The sequence below is a fragment of the Palaemon carinicauda genome, chromosome 10 (assembly GCF_036898095.1).
Source record: "Palaemon carinicauda isolate YSFRI2023 chromosome 10, ASM3689809v2, whole genome shotgun sequence".
Taxonomy (NCBI): Eukaryota; Metazoa; Arthropoda; class Malacostraca; order Decapoda; family Palaemonidae; genus Palaemon; species Palaemon carinicauda.
Genome location: NC_090734.1, coordinates 134780987 through 134798920, shown reverse-complemented (window position 1 = coordinate 134798920; position 17934 = coordinate 134780987). Strand labels below are relative to the sequence as shown.

Below are 17934 nucleotides of genomic sequence, written 5' to 3'. Positions count from 1 at the left end.
CTTCAAGCAAAATAAATCTCTGCAAAGTATTATGGACGCAACTTTTTGGAGAAGCAAGTCAGTGTTCGCGTCATTTTACTTAAAAGATGTCCAGACTCTTTACGAGGACTGCTACACACTGGGTCCATTCGTTGCAGCGAGTGCAGTAGTGGGTGAGGGTTCTACCACTACACTTCCCTAATTCCAATATCCTTTTAATCTGTCTCTTGAAATGTTTTTAATATTGTTTTATGGGTTGTTCGGAAGGCTAAGAAGCCTTTCGCATCCTGGTTGATTTGGCGGGTGGTCAAAGTCATTTCTTGAGAGCGCCCAGATTAGGGGTTTGATGAGGTCCTGTTGTATGGGTTGCAACCCTTGATACTTCAGCTCCTGGGAGTCTTTCAGCATCCTAAGAGGATCGCTGGGCTCCGTGAGGAAGACAGACTTACAAGGCAGAGTAATCGTCTAAGTCAACTTCCTTACCAGGTACCTATATATTTTGGTTTTGTTATATTGATAACTGTCAAAATGAAAAAACTCTTAGCTTATACGCTGTAAACATAATTAACTCTGGTCTCTACCCACCTCCTTGGGTGTGAATCAGCTATTATATATTCACCGGCTAAGTTAAATATTTAAAAATGATATTTTAATTATAAAATAAATTTTTGAATATACTTACCCGGTGAATATATAAATTAAATGACCCTCCCTTCCTCCCCAATAGAGACGCAGCGGGACGAGAAGAATTGAAGGTTTTGTTTACATACAAGAGTGGTATCTGGCCGACAGTTGGCGCTGGTGGGCACACCCGCAACCTTCATAGCGATCGCTCGCGAGTTTTTTGAGTTTGTTTTCTGTCGAGCCGCAGAGTTGCAGCTATTATATATTCACCGGGTAAGTATATTCAAAAATTTATTTTATAATTAAAATATCATTTTTCAAATTGCTCTAACAGCCTTAATTTTTTTCATAGAGAGGTCAGGTTGGTCTCATTCTCTTGGAAAATGCCTGAATTTTCTAAAAAAAATTATTACAAATATGAAAAAAAAATTTTTTTATAGCATTTTTTTGCAAGGACGTACCGGTACGTCCATGGGGGTAAAGGGATGTGTTTTGTGAAACGTACCAGTACGTCCTTTGGGGGTAAAAGGGTTAAGGGCATATATAGTCATGTACCAAAGTGTGAGAATTGTGTAATCATATGATGGGGTTTTATCCAGGAACTTTTTCTACAGTACTTTCAGGTTATATAATCTTCCAATCATAATGCAGTTTTTATTGTATTTTGATATGAACACACTGCCCTTCTTAATTTTGGGTATTTTGTTTATTTTCATTTTTACATGAAAGGTAATTCAATATTTTCCAAAATACAGCTTGGAGCAAAGAAAGGCGGTGGCCTCGGTGCTCAGAGAGTTAAAAAGGACTTCTCTGCCATAGAAAAAGAAGCCGTTCGAAACGATCAGCTACGAATGGAAGCCAGGGCTTCAGAGCAATCAAAGGAAGAACAGCAACAGTCTGTAAGTATAGATTATTACTACAGTATATTTATCATGAGGACTATTGATTACTTCATTATTCTGATGTCCATCTTCAGTATGAGGCATGACCATTTTATTTACAGGTTTCTGGTTGTGAATTCTGCTTCATTTTTATTTAAAGTAATCTTGCATCTAAGACCATGTAAGTTTAAAATTTGTTGTAAGGAATTAATTTATTGCTTGTTCCAGAATACCAATATATCGTATATCTATGTATAGTAGGGGGAAGAACAAAGATATTTAAAGAAGGAAGGAAAGGAGCAAGAATTGATCGATATATTTATTACAACAGTTAAACAAAACCCAAGTGGAAGTGAAAGTGTATAAGAAAGTGATTGTACCAACTATGATGTATGGATCGGAGTGTTGGAGAGAAAGAAATTGAATATGTTCGAGATGAAGTGTCTGAGGAGTATGGCTGGTGTATCTCAAGTAGATAGGGTTAGGAACGAAGTAGTTACGGTGAGAACGGGTGTAACAAATGAGTTAGCAGCTAGAATGGTTATGAATGTGTTGAGGTGGTTCAGCCATGTAGAGAGAATGGAAAATAGCTGTTTGCTGAAGAAGGGGAGGAATGCAAGAGTTGATGGGAAAAGTACAAGAGGAAGGCCAAGGTTTGGGTGGGTGGATGGAGTGAAGAAAGCTGTAGGTTACAGGAGGATAGATGTGAGAGAGGCAAAAGAGTGCGCTAGAAATAGGAATGAATGGCAAGCTTCCTCCGGTCGCCTTGGTGACCGCTGTAGCAGCAGTAGGGGTTACAATATATGAAGCTTCATTTGTGGTTGACAACAGACGAGGCTGGGCTGTGGCACCCTAGCAGCACCAAGCAAACTCGGCTGAATCCCTCGTCAGGCTAGGAGAGGCAAAGAGAAGAAAAATCACCTTTTGTTCTCTTTATTGTCGGCAACCTCCCAAAATTGGGGGATAGTGCCTTGGTAAATAGACAGACAATGTATATTCATCTATCTATCTACCATGGCACTTCCCCCTTATTTTAGGAGGTAGCCAGTATCCAAAAATAAACAAAAGGTGATTTTTTCCTCCTCGCTGACCACAAATGAAGATTCATATGATGTCTCCCCTACTGCTGCTACCTCGGTCATTTGGACCTATCGTAACAGCAGATAAAGTTTAACCATAGGGGAAAACTGTTTAAAGAATCTTCCTCTTAATTTTCTCCTCTGTTCATTCATTTGCAGCAGCCTAGATAAATGGACCTTTAGGGTCATTAGTTACTACATTTTATGATAAGTTTCTTGACTTGCCAAACATATGAACAGGTTATGGCTCCTTACTTTATGCTAAGAAAGCTTATCAGTCCTTTTAATGACCCTGCGAGTTTCTAAATCCATTGTTCCTGTTATCATCATTATTTTTTATTTATTTAATTATTTTATTTATTATTATTATTACTACTACTAGTTATTATGATACGTTTCTTGACTTGCCAAACATATGAACAGGTTATAGCTCCTTACTTTATGCTAAGAGAGCTTATCAGTCTTTTTAATGACCCTGTGAGTTTCTAAAACCATTGTTCCTGTTATCATTATTATTTATTATTATTTATTTTATTTATTATTATTTTTCTACTACTAGTTAAGTTACAACCCTAGTTGGAAAAGCAGGTTGCTATAATCCCAAGGACTCCAACAGTGAAAAAAATAACCCAATGAGGATAGTGAATAAGGAAATAAATAAACTACAAGGGAAGTAATGAACAATTAAAATAAAATATTTTAAAAACGGTAATAACAATAGAACAGATTTTTTTATATATGAATGATAGAGAGACTTATGTCAGCCTGTTCAACATAAAAACATTTTGCTGCCTGCAAGTTTAAACTTTTGAAGTTCTGCTGATTCCACTATCTGAGTATGAAGATCTTTCTACAACTTCGTCATAGCTGGAATAAAACTTCTAGAATACTGCATATTGAGCCTCATGATGGAGAAGGCATGGCTATTAGAATGAACTCCAAGTTCTTAATTGCTCTCTGGAAATCTTATTCTTGATTTCTACCTTAGCACCTTCGGTAGCTCAGTCTTCCAACCTGAAATGTAATTCAAGTATATGAGTGATGGTGTTCTAATCAAACTGATCTTTTTATAAAAAAGAATATTATATTTACAAGCCCTTCACCTAATCATTTCCTACATGCTCCTATTGATCTCTAATAAACTTGTCTAGAATACATTGACAGGAAAGCCTGTAATGGAAGGGTACTGGAGGTTGCAGACAGTTCATGCACCATTCTGCTACTGATATTCTGCTTATTTTAAATGGAAAAGTGCAATTTTAGGACATAAAAATACAATAAAAATGATTGTGGGGTTTGTATAAATAAAAACTGATTTTATAGACTTCCATATTTGATTTACAGTGCTATTGTTTATGTCAAGTATAGAAGATATACTCATTACATGAAGGTGAAATTCTCACAACGAAAAATGACGTAATGTAAAATTTCAAGATGAACTACAGTATTGCCTGTTATTGATAAACATTATCAACTTTTTTTTAGACTAATCGATCATTGATAATTCATGGAATTAGATTATGGATATCAAAATAGTAAGGGAGCAAACGATCAAAGTACAGCAGTTGCAGGTTTGACTGTATCTTTGTAGGATGCTGGTTAATCGAAAGTCCAAGAAAATTATTGGAAAGTTCATTCATGAAGACCTGAACTGAGAAGAACTTTAAACTGAGAATTCAACATATGAAAAAGGAGATAAAGTATTAATCTTATTTTCAACTGGGAGGAAAATTTATGTTAAACCAATGATGGTAAATTACACATCCTTTTGTGTTTGTAATAATGAAGTTTTATGGTAAACAGTAATACCCCACCTTACAACATTAACTGTTTCCAAGACCCAACCCTACATTAGTATATTTCAGACGTAGATTGGAATTTTTACGTATAAACCGACTTAAAAGAGAGACCTTGATTAATAAGGTTCCATGTGGAATACTGTACAGTACTTTACTTTTTCCTTTTTCTACGACATAGAGACCAACATAAGGTTGGATAAAAGGGTGTAATGTGGATTTTATTTTTGTTTAACCCTTTTACCCCCAAAGGACGTACTGGTACGTTTCACAAAAGCCATCCCTTTACCCCCATGGACGTACCGGTACGTCCTTGCAAAAAAATGCTATAAATTTTTTTTTCTTCATATTTTTGATAATTTTTTAAGAAAATTCAGGCATTTTCCAAGAGAATGAGACCAACCTGACCTCTCTATGACAAAAATTAAGGCTGTTAGAGCAATTTAAAAAAAATATACTGCAAAATGTGCTAGGAAAAAAATAACCCCCTTGGGGTCAAGGGTTGGAAATTTCCAAATAGCCTGTGGGTAAAAGGGTCAATATTCAAGGGCGAACGACATAGTCAGAACTGATGTAAAGAGGTATGACATTACACAAATTATTACATCTACCTAAGTGTGGTATATTATTTCATCACATTTCAAGAATGGAAGTAGGTTTGATATATACAGTTCCCATTGGATGTATGTCTTGAATCATGCATCCCATCTTTTGATTTATTTGATTAATTTTGCATTTTTTTTTTTTTTACACCTAAGTAAATCATTCACATCTCGAAGTGACCGGCTATGTGTATGGCAGTCACACTATTATGATTGTCTAATACATAAACAGAAAAATGTAGAGGATCTATGCTTTTTGAAGTGTGTAGTAGTTTGTATGAATCTTTTCCTTTGTTGCAAGTTATCAAATTGTTAGTACATTTTGATTTTAGTTTAGTTAGTTCTTTTAATACAGTCTAATATTTTGTGTTTGATATATAATTTAGATTATTCAAAGATAACTAACCAGTATCTTCACTTTTCAGCTACAGAGTTTAGAACGTGCTTATGAGGATATGAGTATAGCTGGAAAGAGAGAAGAGGAGAGGATGAAGAAAGTAGATCCCAAAAAAGCCCAGCAAGCGGAACGTCTTGGTATGGGACTTGGAGTTCGCAGGTGAGCATCATTGATCTTTCTATGTAATATTTCATAAGTACTGTAACTGTAATGAAGAAAATGTTTCCTTTGTGTATACAAATTTTCATCATTTAAAAAAGGGAATTTCTTCACCTTTGTATGCTTACATCAAAATAATTGTAATAATTGTTACATTTAGCAATGAGAAAGTACTTAGGTAATTTGCTTTTATCAACTGCTTAGGAAAGCATAGATAGTAGTCTCTGTCATCATATAAACATAAACAATGGAAAAGATGCATATTTGCTACTTTTATTTTATAATACTGTACGATACTAATATGTAAATATTACATGCATTGTTATTATGAAGTAAAACATCAGTTTTATCAAAAATGTGTTAATTTTAGAATACAGCTGTACTTTTTGACCACAGTTAATGGATACACAGTTTAGTCAATGATGTGACCCCCCTTGAAATTAACTTTAAGATTAGATCTTCAAAAGTAGTACTTTTTCTTGCGTTGACCCTTTACAAGTCAATTTGGAGAAGACTCTGGATTAACTGGATTTGGTTCGTTATATTCAGCATTTGTTGTAAATGAATCAGTTATTGTGAGGTCCTACTTTATATGCAGTAGTCCTAGGCTATTACGGATGTTACGTTCCAAGCCACTATGATAGATGAAAACCGTGATGTAGATAGAAATGTTATATTATTTTTCATTTTTATCATTTTATGGGAGGAACGTAGAGAGGAGAGGTCCCCTTTTTTTGTTTCATTTGTTTGATGTCAGCTACCCCCCAAAATTGGGGTAAGTGCCTTGGTATATGTATGTATGAATCATTTTCCATATTTTTTATCTTTATAAATTTAAGCTGCTATAAACCCCTTCCAAAAGTATTACATACTCTTGAACACTTTTTAAAGTAACGTAACCAAGTACTGTATTGGCCAAACCCTAACAGGTTACCCATCCTTATGACACTGAAATGAGGATACTGAAGTCCTCTCCCTCACTCCCATAGGAGTCCAGGAAGACAAGCATTTTCTATTTTTCCAAGCTATACTATAATCCTTGTAACACACTCAAGTAATGGTAATCTTTTTTAGTGAATATGTAGTTCATGACAGAAGAGGAATCACTAACTACCGTGGTCGAGCATGAGAAATATACTGGTGTATATTTTACCTGATGTCCTCCTACCCATAGATAGTAGTTAGGTTTATAACTCCTAAGAATAGAAGTTTAGTTTTAGTACAGGTCTTGTATGCAGAGTACTGCATATATAAAAATTGATTTCCTCTATATGTCTGTTTAAAGCTGTAACATGGTTTTTTATTAAAATATTACTATGAATTTTTCTTTTGTTCAACAGACTACCATAAGTCTCTTCTTATAGTTTTATTTATTTTAATGGTGTTACTGTTCTTAAAATGTTATTTTAATTGTTCATTACTTACCGTGTAGTTTGTTTATTTCCTTTCCTCATTGGGCTATTTTTCCTTGGAGCTCTTGGGCTCATAGCTTCCTGTATTTCCAACTAAGGTTGTAACTTAGCTAGTTATAATAATAATAATAATAATAATAATAATAGTAATAATAGTAATAATAATAATGGAGTTCAGTTGTTTATATATTTGTCAATCTCTTTTCAGTGGGGCATCTCACAGCATGTTTGGTGAAATGAAGACCATTGATCAAGAAAAACCCCTCTCTACAAATTCCCGTAATAATAACAATAACACCAAGAATACCTTCCGAGATGATGATATTGAAGACGACTTTGAAACTATCATCCGATTCTCCTCAGGTCCCCCCAAGTAAGTACCCTACTTCCGTGAAAAATTTATGGAACTGCATATATTAAGTGAACTACATTCAATCACTGCAACATTAAACAAAATATTTCCTTGAGAAAAATATTCAACAAATTAAACTCTATGATGCAAAACCACTATCTGTACTTTACTGCATAATTTTTAATATATTCATAAATGCACTGATATTAAGCACTATTTTCTTGTTTAAAAGAATGAGGGTCATATTCTTTTGGCTTCAATTTTAATATTCAACCTTTCTTACTTTTTCATAATGCTTTTGCAACGGTTTTGTACTAGTTTCGCACTTCTCTGATTGGCCTCCCAAACCCATGCACTGGTCCGTATGGCCCTAATTCTATACATAGTCTATTCAAGTTATGTGATTTTTGTACTGCCCAGTGCCAGAAGTCTTTCATTCCCTCTACTGTAAAACTGTTCCTGTTCATAAATATAGGAGATTTTAGTGTTTCTTAAGGCACTATACTTATATACTCCATTACTTTAATATCTTCATTACGTATTTATTCTATGTTATTTTTCTGTTTTTTTTATGTCATATAATATTCTGTTTTACATCTGAAGTAATAATAATAAGCTAAATTTGTTTGGCCTGTTCCTAAGGATCATTCATATAGTATTTACTGTATACACTTCTGATATCAATCATCCTTAATGGAGGCTCTTTTCTGTTGAATAGTTTATAGAATAAAGTGAGAACTTTGCTGGATTGAAAGTTTTCATTTGAAAAAGTTCTTTCATTGGGAGGAAACTTCACATGAAGATCTAAGTTGTATTTTCAAAAAGCCATTTTCCCTGTGTAATCCATGAATTTGTAATGCTTGGCAGTTTCTTTCTATCCATAAAGGCTTTCACAAAGATTTCACTGTACTATATACATATTAGTGAAGCTGATACCGAGGCTTATTTTGTATATATTTTATAGAGATTTGATGGTTGTTTAAAACTGTTCTGGGAATTTAAAGAGCTAATCAAATATCCAAAATATTCAGTTACATTATGGGCAACTCGGATCTTAATGGAGCCATACAGTAGGGAGTTTATCTGTATATCCAAAGGAAATTTGAACTAGATTTACAGTACATTATTTTATTTACAAAAATAAGATTACATGTGATACAGAACATAGAAAATACAATACAGTATGCAAAATAAAATGTCCGAGTGCTCCTATCTGTCGTAGAGGCTGTTGTAACATTGAATTGTTTGCTGTACATTGTTATTGGAGGAGTACCTGTAAAGAAAAATTATATCTAAAACACACTTTAAAATTTGCTAGAAGTCAGCTAGAAAGAAAATGTTAATCCTAATTAAAGAAAGAATGTTTAATAAATAATATTAACTTGTAAGGTCGGCTGGCATATGGGGTTAACTAATGGCATGACACGATGAGTCACTGACCAAGTTTTCCTTTTTAGAAATAATGCAGCGTCACAAAATTCTTAACCCGTTCTTTTATTTTCTGTTTTTAACAATTGTATTGATGGAGGACTTACATTTATCAAAGGCATACACGTCTACAATTTTCTCACCTTTTTCCGTTTTTGCTATTATTTGCATTTTTATCTCCATGGCATCTAGCAGTACCACAGGTACATAGGTATCGTCATTATATTTGCACTTACCATCGGGCATCTTAAATGACACTACAGTCAGCGCTCCAAGAAACGCAATCACGTAATATACAGTTTAGGCGCTTGATTTTAAATTCGGCTATAATTTTTCATTTTGTGTATTTAAATTTCTTGACTAATTTTGCACACTTTCCAATTGTTGAAAGTCTGTAAGTTCAACGTTCGTATGGTATTGAGTTACTGTACTAGATATTTTGTAGACCTACAGTCTTATCAATCGTAAAGAACAAGATTCTAACTGTATAATTTGTTTCAACAGATATCGAGACAGCCCATTTGAAGAGCGAAGTAGCTATGGTTTTGCTAGTGGTAAGGGGTCTGGTATTGATGACCTATTGAGTAATAAATCATCAGTGACTACATCAGCATCTTGGGATAATGAATTAGATAATAATACAAGCAAGTCTTCGTCTGGTGTTAGCTCTTCAAATAGTCTTGGAAGTCTCTCCAACTCAAGTAAAGGTTGGTGTTTTCAAAAAGGCAAATAGAAGAAACCATTTATACAAAGCTTAAAGTTCATAAATCTTTATTGTCGTTGTGCAGGACATTATTTAAATCATAAAAGAAATTAGAGAAATGAAAACTCAAATTATCAATAAACTTGAATTATTCAATATTATGCAATTTAGAAGTGAATGGGTTAAGATACAATTAATTATCAGTAAACTTCAACTCAATTTTACTTTCCAGTATCAGCCTCCGCAAATTACAAGTATACAGCAGTAGAAGACAACGTGGCTCAACAGAAGTTTGGAAATGCTAAAAGCATATCTTCAGATATGTACTTCCAGGATAAAGATCCAGATGCTGAAGTTCGATCTACTCTTGCCAAATATGAAGGTTCATCATCCATCTCTTCAGCAGATTTGTTTGGAGGTGGACAGCAACAGCGGCAGAATTACAGTGGAGGATCCATACAGGTATGAGAGCACCTTAAAGGTTGTGAAACAAAGTATATGCCTGGAAGTTGGTTGTTGCCTGTGCCTGTCAAGTTGGTCTACCCACTGAGTCAATATTATTTTTCTCTTATACAGTTTCAGTATCTTGAATACCAGTTTTGTTGTAGGCCTCGGTCCTTTTTTAAAGAAGCTTCAAAGTCCCATTATTTGTATGTTGCATGGCATTATTACAGTATAGTATGTTCTAGTTCTTCAGAGTAGGAAGCAAAAAGAGTAGCAATTGCAAGTTTATATGATTTAATTTTTATTTATTAAATGCAATAAGTTACTAGTTCTAAATGACCTGCAGAAAGTACTCTGAAGGCTTGACAGAACTGGCGTGCAGTAGTAATCTGTGATCAAATCATAATGTATTTCAACCCTTTTGATTTTTGTCAGGGTACATCTAAGTACAGTACATTGTCTTTATAAGATTTGAGAGTGGTCAATTATTTCATGAGCAAGGAATTATTTTATCACAAGATACGGATCACTCTATGCTAAGAAATTGAATAGTGAAAAATTTTGATAGACATTGTTTTGCTAATAGAAGTTATTTTGTCTGTCTTCATATATGCTTTCTTCAGCCTGTTGAGCTTATATCCTTTAAAGATTTGGATCAGCTTGCCTTCATGACAACATAGCGAATGATCTTCCTAGGTCTTATTTAGAAGAGGTTCTTAGGAGTTCCTAGATATTTTATTTTTTGGGGATGATCCCAGTCCATCCTTCCCCCTTCAGGCTCCAGACTTGGATGAGGTTCGGGAATCAGTACGACAAGGAGTGACCAAGGTAGCAGGTCGTCTGGGTAGTATTGCCAACAACGTCATGTCGTCATTACAGGTATTCAGATAAAAAGGCTTTGTTTGACTCCTTGCTTTAATGCCTATAATTAACTTTGGAAGAGATAAGTCATAGTGTAAAAGATGTTAAAGTTTGTGGAGTGATTACTTGGTGGTGTTTACATATTGAAGTAGATATTCAAAATTATGATAGTTAGAACTGTTACTGTATTGTTTTTGTGTTTAGGAGATTTTATTGTTTATGAAATAATCCAATTTCAACCATAGAATTTTAGCTGTTATCATATTTGACAGCAGTGAAGGTAGAATTGTGTAGTGATGTTGGAAATGGTATTGCAGATACTGTATTCCAAATGACTGTACCTGATTATTCAGGAAATGTATGTGATGAATATTTCTGTAGAGTAGATAGTTTCTCTGTTAGGCACCTAGTTGAATGTCCTCAAATTAGGTTTATTTTATTATGTATCCAACGGTTTCACTTACGGACGATTCCAATCTTGCATTATGCATTTAGATGAGTAGGCTATACAATACAGGGTCATGGAAAAAATATTAAGCAGTTTAATCATAGCTCGGATTGCAAAATGCTGGTCAAGTTAGGAAAAATTCTATTAGTTTCTTGATATGATTTTATCTCTTGATTGATGGAGGCAAGTGTCCCTAAAGCTTTTATTTTCTTATTATTTGCATGTTATGTTAGTGTTGAGAGGGATTTTTAAGAAAATATAAATAATTTCAAAGGTTTATAAATAACTTTAGGAGAGAACATTCCATTTCCTTATATTGCTAAAACTACATGGAAAAAATTAGATATGTATAATGTACAGTATATATATAATTATACATCCGGGAAAAATTTACATATATAATTGTACATGTCCGTGAATAGAAATTCTTATCTTTGTTTAATGATCAGTGACAGTGATAGTAAGAGGCTTTTGGAAGTTGCTTTCATTAATTTTTTTGTAGATAGTAACTTTTTTTATGAATATACCGTAACGAGATGGAAAGCATGTTGGTAGTAATTAAATTGCAGATATTTTATTTGCCTTATCTAAAATTTATATTTATTGCATGGGAGCCAAGTTTATGTATATGACGTCATAAAATTGGAATGCGTTACATCTGGTCAAATCACAAGTGTAGTGATGTTTGATCTTTGGAGTATTTGTAGGTTATGTTGCTGCCCCTCAATGCATCTCGGTTACCTTAAATTACTAACCTGCAAACACTTGCCTTGACAAATAGTTTGAAAGTACAGTATTTTCAATATACTGTACTTGAGAGAGTTCTCTTGTTGATAGACATTAAAGTGCGACTGATAAAATTGAATTAACTTTCTCCGCAGTAAGGACCAATTTAGTCTCCCCATTTTACCCAGTGTTTTATTATTTTTTTAATGACTGACTTCTGTTGATGAGAGAACTCGATATTATGCATATTCAAGAGATCAAATAATAGATGCTGGTAACATGTATCATCTTGAATGCACATTATCTTTATGCGTTACATAATTAATGGTATCGACACTAACCATTAAAAATTTTTTCTACCCTCCAGAGAAAATGATGAATGACCTAATCTTAGTAAGTATCATGTTTTGACTAACTGCTGTTATACCATTTTTGTGCATGTAATCGTTCCATTTTTTAATTTTGTTGGCATTGGTGAAGGGTTGAAAGGTTGGGAATTTTCATTTTAATATAATTTTACCATTTTAGAGGTTTCTCTAACTTTTGTTCATGACTTTTGTTATAAGTAAGTATAAATCAAACAAAGTATAAATCAAGCAGTGTTTAATGTGTGTGGATCGATTAGATAATTGTTTTTATGCCATCATAGCATGGCAGAAACCTTAGTACAGTACATATTTCTTTTTCAATCAGAACTGAAGTAAATATATTCTCTGTTTTTTTGTGCGAAAGAAAGTATAGCCAAGTAAAGGGTTTAATTTTTTGTAGCTCATGCACTACAATTTTTGTCTAATCACTGCAAAGTGCTGATTTATGATTGTCTTGTCAGTAAAATTGGTAATCAAGATTTTGATGTTGTAGTAAGATGATCATTAAATTCAGAAGTAGTCAGTCAATGAATATGTTGAAGTTGGCTCGGTTTTATGTTACAAGATCAATTATAGCAACACGTGGCTAATTTCAAGAACTATCTGAAAAGACCTACATCTTGGGAAACTGAATGGCATCATTATACTGGTCTCTGTCATAAAGTTTGCTTGTGATGTAGTGCTCTATATGATTCTTGTAAAGTTATGGCTCTTTGTAACATTCCGTATCCCCAGCTGCATGACCTTTTCCCAATTATTTTTCATCCATCCCTTAATCTTTTGGTTGTATCTAGCCATCCTAATAATTAACTTTACACATCTTCAATTTTTATTCCTGAACAGTAAATCTGTGGGTAAGCCCTTCAAATGTAGAAATGGGACTTGAATTGCTTACTATAATAGTGGTAACCTACCTTGAAAACTGCCATGCACTTCCCTATCACAATTGACTCCTGAGCCGTCAGCACTTTGAATAGTGCTTAAGTCCCACTTGGTTTTTAAAGGCAAGAATTATTTTCTAACCTCGTCTGTGATAGGTGAAGATAATCCATGGTATCTACCCTCCTTCCTGGGATGTATCGGTGAAGAGGGAAATTTCTGGAATCCTTGCTTCCAATGAAATATCTCGAGTCAAAAGTAAAAAATATGTCTTCCCACTATCTGACCATTTTCAGCTTGTTCTGAATGGATGGTTAATACAAGTCTTGTTTGGATCGGAGAACCTGTCCCAGTAAGAGCTGAGTTAAAACTGGATATCCCTCATTTTCAAATGACCAAAACTAACTTCTTGAAAGATTCTATGGTCCTTAGGAATCTCATCCCATATCAACCGACAGTCTGTTCATCTGCTTGAAATTCTTCAACGATTGCAGGAAGAACTGTATCGTCTTTTCCAACGGAGAAGCCCGAGAAGGATCTAAAGCCATGAGCATCCCCAGTTATAAAGTCCTCTGTTGAAATCTGAGGTGACTTTTCAAATTGACCATGACTCCAAGACAATGCATCAAATAGAGTAACCTCACCTGATGGGTGAGAGTCTCTCAACAATTAGTTCTATATCGAGTTCTTGGTCTAGGTGTAAAAGCACTTTTACACACAGACTTTAGGAGCAGTTATAAACCCATAACCCTTGCATTTGAATTGATATGATAAACTATACCCTCAAACTGGAGTTGTGGTGGCCTATTGGAAGCGTCCCTGCCTGGCACTCACCGGACTATGGCTCGAGTCCATCTTAGACGTTTTTTTTTTTTTTGTCTGCAACCACACCATCCTTGTGAGCTAAGAATGGTCCTAGCTTGGATGAAGAGGGGCTTGGCTGTTGATCATATGTATATGGTCAGTGCCTAGGGCATAAAACATAGAATTGTGTGCCTGAGTGTAGCCAGTGAACAATCACAGAGCATTAGTTAAGGATAGAGTCCAGAAAAAATTTTCAGTATCTTAGTAGGGTCAGTTGTATGAGGAAAGAGGAAAATATGAAAAGAATAGGGCAGGCTGTTTAGTGTATGTGTAGATAAAGGAAAAATGAGGCATATCCAGAGAGAAGGATCCAGTGTAGTAATATCTGTGAAGAGGGATCCGATGTGGTACAACTAGGCTATCTGGCCAGTCAAAGGACCCAATAACAGTAGCGGTAGTATCTCAACGGGTGGCCGGTGCCTTGGCTAGAATAATAATTAACTTTATTTCTTATGGGTAAAATTGTATTACTTCATGAGCATTTTGGTTTGCGAGCGAGCTTCAGGAACGAATTTAACTTGTAAACCAAGGTATTACTGTTTAAATTATTCAGTCCCTTTGTCCTTCATATACGCTTGTCATTTAGTTCTTGAATTTTTCTAGTCATTTAGCCCACTAATATTTATATTAGGTTTTTTATATATTGTCCCTCTAATGCAATTATCAGTTGTTGCAGCTGGGGACTGAAGGAATATAACATAGAACATTAGTACTGCCACGTAAATTACACTGGGACTTTTTATTAACGTTTCTCTCTTTTCTAAGGTTTTGTAGGAAGCTATTAAAGTTTTTTCACCTTATCTGTATTCAGTGCTCTTTGTTTATTTATCAAATGAAGACTAAGATTTTGGTTTTTTTTAATGTACTGCACATCACATTCACCGAAATCTTGTATTCTTGTATTAGGAGAAGGGTATAGGGGGTGGTGGTGGTGTTTTTTTTGTCTTTTTTTTTTTTTTTTTTTTTTTTTTTTTTTTTGCATTGTCTTTTTTATGTGCTTCAGTGAAATCAGTTTGAAGAATAGTTTGGGCATGTATGTAAAGAGAGTTCTATATGAGAAAGTGATTGTACCAACTGTGATGTATGGATCAGAGTTGTGGGGAATGAAAGTGATGGAGAGACAAATTGAATGTGTTTGAGATGAAGTGTCTAAGGAGTATGGCTGGTGTATCTCGAGTAGATTGGGTTAGAAACGAAGTGGTGAGAGTGAGAACGGGTGTAAGAAATGAGTTAGCAGCTAGAGTGGATATGAATGTGTTGAGGTGGTTTGGCCATGTTGAGAGAATGGAAAATGGCTGTCTGCTAAAGGTGGTGATGAATGCAAGAGTTGATGGGAGAAGTACAAGAGGAAGGCCAAGGGTTGGGTGGATGGATGGAGTGAAGGAAGCTCTGGGTGATAGGAGGATAGATGTGAGAGAGGCAAGAGAGCGTGCTAGAAATAGGAATGAATGGCGAGCGATTGTGACGCAGTTCCGGTAGGCCCTGCTGCTTCCTCCGGTGCCTTAGATGACCGCGGAGGTAGCAGCAGTAGGGGATTCAGCATTATGAAGCCTTATCTGTGGTGGATAATGTGGGAGGGTGGGCTGTGGCACCCTAGCAGTACCAGCTGAACTCTGTTGAGTCCCTTGTCAGGCTGGGAGGAACTTAGAGAGTAGAGGTCCCCTTTTTTGTTTTGTTTCATTTGTTGATGTCGGCTACCCCCCAAAAATTGGGGGAAGTGCCTTGTTATATGTATGTATGTATGTATCTCTTCAAACACATTTCGAAGCACTTATTATTTTTCCATACTCTTTTATGAAATTCTACCCTAACACAAACAACCATTCTGAACCATTGTTACTTTGCATGAAGGGTATGGTTCAATAATATAATTGAATGTTTAGTGGAAATTGAAAGTTTTGACAAAAGCCTAATTGACAAGTTTTTCTTACAGGATCGGTACATGTAAAGGAAAGGAGAAAGTTGAAAGTGGAAGAATTAATACAAACTCGCGTCCTAAACTTTAGTATCGAGACAAAGACAACTTTGTCTTAATGCAGATGTCTCCCATATACAGCCTACAAGACACCTGTCTACTAATTGGGCTTTCTTACCCTAGGGAACACTTGTTGCAACCAGAGTAAATATTGTGTATTCATACATGTACTCAAGTTGTAGTTATTTCTATTTGCTTTGAACTGTATACTTATTTATATAATTTGAACGATGATACTTTTGTGAGGAGATTGTGATGAATTGTGTTATATTTTTATTGATATTTTATAATTAAGTTTGTACAAATGTTTATACAGTACATTTACCATAATCTTTGTATACCTATTGAAATTATACTGGCATATGAGTATATATTATTCACAGTACATAAGCAGAATTGTGCATAGATTTATGTATGAAAGTTACAATGCAAAGACTCAGAACTACAATGAATCCATGTCAGAAGGTGGTGGTGATGATTTCCTCAAGTGCCAGGTGCTTTTCAGGTTTCTTAAGAACACATTTCTTAGCTGTCACTTTAAAATTTGTCCAGAAAATTCCAAGTGCTGCTTGATGATGCTATGTTTTATTGGTAACTTTCCATCTCTGATTGATAGTTGTAAAGAATTATTTGTGGTGTTCTTCTGTTGGTCACAGTTGGTATATCTTTAAAATGCATTTAAACAGCATTAGTTTACTTAGCTTACTCCACCTGAGTTTCATTTTGAAGAACACAGCTACTATATTTCAATGCAAATTTGTTTCCATAATTAGCATCAAAATACTGTTATTACAATTTTGATATTCCAGTAAACTATTTAAATTTTTTCAAAAGAATTTGATTTTTATTAGTGAATTGGCCCCACCTTGCTGTTATGGAGCTCTGTAGTCTTCAACATTGTATCAGTATTCTATTCTGCCATGTATTGTATACGATAAGTATATGTTATACCATTGTATTATTGTTTATATACTACACATTGTAAATTCTTGATATTTTTCGTGACTTACTTTGAAGCCATTTAGAGATTAGCTCACTATTGTTTCCTCTGTTTAGTTATATCTATATTACTAAACATGTTGATCTATTCGGTCTTAAATGCTCATGTGTAGTATATAAAATGCAATGATATATAGCTCTATATGGTGTCAGGCTACTGTTAGGTAAACTGTGAAATAATTCCATATATTTTCCTTTTAGAGTTCCGATTTATAATGTTGACATTGGTAAAGCATTATTGGGTACTTGTTTTTGCAAATTATCCTTTATTTTTGCACAGCATGTATTAACAAGTGAGTTTACCCTTAGTTTTGTCTCAGTATTATAGATATATGTTGTTTTAAAGGATTTTAGTCAAATATATATTAATTTAAAGCCAATCATATTTTGTGTTATTGAATATTGGTTGATTGATCGTAGAATTATGGAATTAAAGGTCCTAAAAGAGGAGCATTCCATTCTAACAATTTCCTCTGGGGCTTACACAAAATTACTCCTCTCCTATATGGGTGATGAAATAAGTTGTTGGCATGTTTGCAATAAATATTTTCTCTTGAATTCCTGAATTAAATATTGAAGTTACACTTTCTGCTTTCTTGCAACTTTGCTACCATTTAAAGGTGACTTGAAGTTTTAAGTATCCACTAAATTAATTCAAATTAATGATTTATGTTCTTTTGGTACATCAGAATTTATTTTTCATATACTTTTTGTACATGTAATGGTACTTAATATATTAAGTCATTAAAAAAATCAGTCTGGTTATTTTGTGAAAATATTCTCCAAGTCATTAAATAGGGTTTTGATGACTACAGTGCATGTGAACTTGTGCCATGTAAAATATCGAGGCATTGACACCCATTAGGATTTTATTTATCTTCGTTATTTCTTTTGTAATAGACTTATTATTGTATATCTTGTAATGAATGGGATGGGAATACATAACTCATTTGAAAAA

General features: G+C 34.3%; 1 protein-coding gene across 4 annotated transcripts in view; it reads left to right on the top strand.

The window, feature by feature from the left end:
* ArfGAP3 (ADP-ribosylation factor GTPase activating protein 3) overlaps nt 1-17934 on the top strand; it is a 61549-nt gene extending 43615 nt beyond the window's left edge. For 3 of the 4 annotated variants that reach the window (XM_068381945.1, XM_068381944.1, XM_068381942.1), the window contains 7 exons: nt 1359-1502; nt 5387-5517; nt 7138-7302; nt 9214-9416; nt 9645-9874; nt 10634-10735; nt 15936-17934. In XM_068381945.1, coding sequence (XP_068238046.1) covers nt 1359-1502; nt 5387-5517; nt 7138-7302; nt 9214-9416; nt 9645-9874; nt 10634-10735; nt 15936-15950 — 990 coding nt within the window. In that variant the 3' untranslated portion in view covers nt 15951-17934. Of the gene's footprint in view, nt 1-1358; nt 1503-5386; nt 5518-7137; nt 7303-9213; nt 9417-9644; nt 9875-10633; nt 10736-12258; nt 12285-15935 lie in introns of all 4 variants that reach the window. The other variant, XM_068381943.1, reaches the window with a different exon arrangement.